The sequence below is a fragment of the Micropterus dolomieu genome, linkage group LG09, assembly GCF_021292245.1.
Source record: "Micropterus dolomieu isolate WLL.071019.BEF.003 ecotype Adirondacks linkage group LG09, ASM2129224v1, whole genome shotgun sequence".
Lineage (NCBI taxonomy): Eukaryota > Metazoa > Chordata > Actinopteri > Centrarchiformes > Centrarchidae > Micropterus > Micropterus dolomieu.
In genome coordinates this window covers 3,863,900-3,869,487 of record NC_060158.1, presented here as the reverse complement: position 1 = coordinate 3,869,487, position 5,588 = coordinate 3,863,900, and the positions used below count along the sequence as shown (strand labels likewise).

The 5,588-nt window shown below is 45.6% G+C and overlaps 1 protein-coding gene across 4 annotated transcripts in view; it reads right to left on the bottom strand.

Annotated features, from left to right (window-relative positions):
* Nucleotides 1-4,952, bottom strand: part of LOC123976847 (GON-4-like protein) — an 82,010-nt gene extending 77,058 nt beyond the window's left edge. Inside the window, exons 1-7 of one of the 4 annotated variants that reach the window (XM_046059226.1) lie at nucleotides 4,894-4,952; nucleotides 3,192-3,414; nucleotides 2,874-3,094; nucleotides 2,664-2,738; nucleotides 2,519-2,569; nucleotides 649-702; nucleotides 453-548 (exon numbers count right to left, since the gene is read on the bottom strand). In XM_046059226.1, coding sequence (XP_045915182.1) covers nucleotides 453-548; nucleotides 649-702; nucleotides 2,519-2,569; nucleotides 2,664-2,738; nucleotides 2,874-3,094; nucleotides 3,192-3,396 — 702 coding nt within the window. In that variant the 5' untranslated portion in view covers nucleotides 3,397-3,414; nucleotides 4,894-4,952. Of the gene's footprint in view, nucleotides 1-452; nucleotides 549-648; nucleotides 703-988; nucleotides 1,008-2,518; nucleotides 2,570-2,663; nucleotides 2,739-2,873; nucleotides 3,095-3,191; nucleotides 3,415-3,518; nucleotides 4,486-4,533; nucleotides 4,868-4,893 lie in introns of those variants that run through there. The other 3 variants (XM_046059227.1, XM_046059225.1, XM_046059228.1) reach the window with 3 other exon arrangements.
* Between the last annotated feature and the right edge of the window lie 636 nt (nucleotides 4,953-5,588).

Genomic DNA, 5,588 nt, shown 5'->3' with positions numbered 1-5,588 from the left:
TGCACACACAGCCATCCATCGATAATCAATACGTCTGCACACACAGCCATCCATCGATAATCAATACGTCTGCACACACAGCCATCCATCGATAATCAATACGTCTGCACACACAGCCATCCATCGATAATCAATACGTCTACACACACAGCCATCCATCGATAATCAATACGTCTGCACACACAGCCATCCATCGATAATCAATACGTCTACACACACACAGCCATCCATCGATAATCAATACGTCTACACACACAGCCATCCATCGATAATCAATACGTCTGCACACACAGCCATCCATCGATAATCAATACGTCTGCACACACACAGCCATCCATCGATAATCAATACGTCTGCACACACAGCCATCCATCGATAATCAATACGTCTGCACACACAGCCATCGGTCAGTCGTCAGTATGAAAGTGCAGCCAATCAGAGCGCAGCCTCACATCTTCAGCCGTCTCGTCCTCCTCTTCCTCATCAGGACGGTACTCTTCATCAGAGGAGTCTTCCTCAGCCAGAGGGATGTCCACAAACTGAGGAGGCTGAACACAGACAGCTGGTCACTATTGATCTGGATCAGTTCAACTTAATCAGTGTTACAGGAATTAAACCGTTTCCAGGTGTTTGACCTTTGACCTTTACCTTGTTGACATCACTGGTCTTCTTGATGGGAGAAATGTTCCAGGCTGGAATCACCTGGAAACACAGAGGACAGGTGAGACAGACAGGTGAGACACAGAGACAGGTGAGACAGACAGAGAGACACAAAGACAGAGAGACAGGTGAGACAGACAGAGACCTAGAGACAGGTGAGACAGACAGAGAGACACAAAGACAGGTGAGACAGACAGATGAGACACAGAGACAGAGAGACAGGTGAGACAGAGAGACAGGTGAGACAGACATGTGAGACACAGAGACAGAGAGACAAGTGAGACAGAGAGACAGGTGAGAGACAGTTAGACAGACAGGTATGTCTCACCACTCCTTTCTCCACGACTTCTTTACAGGTGAGACAGACAGGTGAGACACAAAGACAGATGAGACACAGAGACAGGTGAGACACAGAGACAGATGAGACAGACAGGTGAGACACAGAGACAGAGAGACAGGTGAGACAGATGAGACAGGTGAGACAAGTGAGACAGACAGAGACACAGAGACAGGTGAGACAGACATGTGAGACACAGAGACAGAGAGAAAGGTGAGACAGACAGAGACACAGAGACAGGTGAGACAGACAGGTGAGACACAGAGACAGGTGAGACAGACAGTTAGACGGACAGGTATGTCTCACCACTCCTTTCTCCACGACTTCTTTACAGGTGAGACAGACAGGTGAGACACAAAGACAGGTGAGACAGACAGGTGAGACACAGAGACAGAGAGACAGGTGAGACAGTAAGAGACACAGAGACAGGTGAGACAGACAGGTGAGACACAGAGACAGGTGAGACAGACAGTTAGACGGACAGGTATGTCTCACCACTCCTTTCTCCACGACTTCTTTACAGGTGAGACAGACAGGTGAGACACAAAGACAGGTGAGACAGACAGGTGAGACACAGAGACAGAGAGACAGGTGAGACAGACAGAGACACAGAGACAGGTGAGACAGACAGGTGAGACACAGAGACACAGAGACAGGTGAGACAGACAGGTGAGACACAGAGACAGGTGAGACAGACAGTTAGACAGACAGGTATGTCTCACCACTCCTTTCTCCACGACTTCTTTACAGGTGAGACAGACAGGTGAGACACAAAGACAGGTGAGACAGAGAGACAGATGAGACAGAGAGACAGGTGAGACAGACAGAGACACAGAGACAGATGAGACAGACAGGTGAGACACAGAGACAGAGAGACAGGTGAGACAGACAGAGACACAGAGACAGGTGAGACAGACAGGTGAGACAGACAGAGACACAGAGACAGGTGAGACAGACAGGTGAGACACAGAGACAGGTGAGACAGACAGTTAGACGGACAGGTATGTCTCACCACTCCTTTCTCCACGACTTCTTTACAGGTGAGACAGACAGGTGAGACACAAAGACAGGTGAGACAGAGAGACAGATGAGACAGAGAGACAGGTGAGACAGACAGAGACACAGAGACAGGTGAGACAGACAGGTGAGACACAGAGACAGGTGAGACAGAGACACAGAGACAGGTGAGACAGACAGGTGAGACACAGAGACAGAGAGACAGGTGAGACAGACAGAGACACAGAGACAGGTGAGACAGACAGGTGAGACACAGAGACAGGTGAGACAGACAGGTGAGACACAGAGACAGGTGAGACAGACAGTTAGACAGACAGGTATGTCTCACCACTCCTTTCTCCACGACTTCTTTACAGGTGAGACAGACAGGTGAGACACAAAGACAGGTGAGACACAGAGACAGAGAGACAGGTGAGACAGACAGAGACACAGAGACAGGTGAGACAGACAGGTGAGACACAGAGACAGGTGAGACAGACAGTTAGACAGACAGGTATGTCTCACCACTCCTTTCTCCACGACTTCTTTAAACTTGGATCGGGTCATTTTTGGCTCCTGGAGAAAAGAAAACATCTGATTGGTGAAGAGTTCTGCAGGTTCATAAATATTAATGAGATCCAATTGTGCATTCTGATTGGACGAGACTCACAAATGGAGGGACGGCCTCTGTCTCGTTGATGGCAGCTTTCATCATGGCCACGACGTGTTCGTTGGTGATCACTTCCTGTTCGCACAGAGTGAGTCACATGATCAGTTAACACGTTAATGACACGCTAATAACACAGTGCGGACTCAGCCGGTCTGACGTGGACTCAGCCGGTCTGACGTGGACTCGGTCTCGGTGTGTGAATGAACTCACGTGGATGATGTTCCTGACGTTCACCGTGGTCAGGTTGTGCTGTTTGGACTTTGTCTCCAGTGATTGGTCCAGCTGTCTGTCAATCTCCATGTCAACGCCCGCCACCTCGTCCTCGCTCTCTGAGGCTCCGCCCCCCTCGTCCTCTTCCTCTTCAGTCACTTTCCTCCTCCTCTTCCTCATAGCTCTCCTCCTCGCTGCCTTCACCTCCACCTGACTGTCCTCTGACAGACACACAGACAGGAAGTGACATCATCATCTAACACACCTGTACCTGAGTGTACTGTGACATCACAAACAGTGTGTGTGTGCGCGCGTTACCCATGGTGATGATGAGGCTGGAGTCGGTGGTGTCTTCCTCCACCAGCAGGTAACCCTCCTCCTCCTCCTCAGCTCCGCCCCCTGCAGGAGCAGCAGGAGGCGGCGGCAGCAAAGCATCATGGGAGTGGAGCTGAGGACGTGGCGCCCTGGCGCTGACAGCAGGTTTGGACGGGCTGAGTTTGAGGCGTTTGCGGACCGGGTTCATTCTGGAGAAACATGACCTCTGAAACAGCAACAGACACGACCGACGTTACGTATCAACGGGTCAGCTGGTCACAGGTGACGAGGACGCCATCAATCACCCTGATCAGCATTTCCTCTCCTCACCATTCTGTCACAGTGACGTCTTCACGCTGTCGTAAACGTTCACTTTACATTAATCGATAATCTATTCGCTGTCAACTATTTAATTAATCGCCACCTATTTTGATAATCGATCATCGGGTTGAGTCATGTTTTCAGTAAAATTCTCAGGTTGTTAGAAGCGAATATTTCTGGTTTCTTCCCTGACAGCAGAAGAGGTTTCCGTTCAGGCGTGTAGCAGAGACAGTTTTAAAGGTCGCGGCGGCGGCAAAAGGTAACGCAGCACCCAGAACACAGGCGTGTGTTTACGCTCCGGTTCTGACAGAACCAAGATTAACGGGCTCACGCTGACACATTTCAATCAAAAACAACATGGGGGCCCAGCGGAGCTTTGTGTCTAGCGGCGCCCCTGGACCAGAATGTCCCCAGTCTGAACTGTGTGTTAATCTCAGACTGTATCGCGTGTTAACAGACCTGAAATCAGATTTTACGTGGACAGCAGAGCAGCCCGGCGTGCTGCTGAACAGCACCGGGAGCGCAGCGTGGTAGAGCTGCATCGACAGATCAAACAAACATCACTTTGTGTCCGGGGTAACCGCAAAGCTTTGTCTTTGTGAAACGTTTCCTTTAACGGAATAATGGACACGGTGGAGGCCAAATTAAGTGTTGAAGTGTAACCAGGCTGGACGTGAACGTGTTTATAGCCAATAACAGAAGCCTGTTGTTGGAAAACAGACTGTAATCAACAGGACTTACTGCTGAGTTATATATAAAATAAAGACGTGATCTCTTGCTGTGTACCGACCAGTCCAGTCCTTATATATTTCATATATAATATCATTATATTTTAAAGGACACACTGACCACCAACCCAAAACGTCCCCGGTCACCTGTTTACTGCTGAACATCAGAATACTGCAGTACAGAAGCTTCAGTAGCAACTAAATGTACTGCAGGTATCCGAAGTAAAAGTACTCGTTTTATTACTTTAACAGCTGAATGTTGATGCAGAGCTGAAGTTTCATCAAGTACGAAATACCTCAGACGTGTACTTAAGTACTTCAGTGAGTGTATTGATCTGCAGCACGAGCACAACATGAGCTCATAAAGTTTGACCGAAATAATCCGGACCAGAACCACGAGAGCCCGGTTACTCCGTCACTGAGCTAGCAGCTAGCTTCTGTCCGGTAAACCGGATCTTCTGCCCGGTGTCGCGCTGCTTTCCTCCGGCTAGCATGCTAACGTTAGCCTAGCAGTCCGGTCCCACGGACGGAGCCGGAGTCCCGGTGAGCCCGTCCGGGCTCTGACTCTCCGGTCCGGCACCTACACGACCGGCCCGGTACCGGACACTGTGACCAGGTTTAACATTAACGCTCCGTCCCCGCAGAGTCACACTTACCCGCCACAACGATGAGACGCATCTGCCGAAAACTACATTTCCTGCTGTGCGTTGCGACGTGACTGTGACGTCGGCAGCGCGTGGAGCACGCGGCAAAAAGAAACGTAAATAAATAAAGTTTGTTTATGAAGATAAAAGTTTCTGGATAAATGTGTCATTATTACAGCAACATAAAAAATAAATACACAAAATAATCTAAATCAATATATTAAATCAATATATTAAATAATCTAAATAAATAAATACATTAAATAATTAAAATAAATAGATACATTAAATAAATAATCTAAATAAATACATTAAATAAATATATTAAATAATCTAAATAAATAAATACATTAAATAAATATATTGAATAATCTAAATAAATAAATACATTAAATAATTAAAATAAATACATACATTAAATAAACATTAAATAATCTAAATAAATAAATACATTAAATAATTAAAATAAATAGATACATTAAATAAATAATATAAATAATCTAAATAAATACATTAAATAAATATATTAAATAATCTAAATAAATAAATACATTAAATAAATATAATAAATAATCTAAATAAATAAATACATTAAATAATTAAAATAAATAGATACATTAAATAAATAATATAAATAATATAAATAAATACATTAAATAAATATATTAAATAATCTAAATAAATAAATACATTAAATAATTAAAATA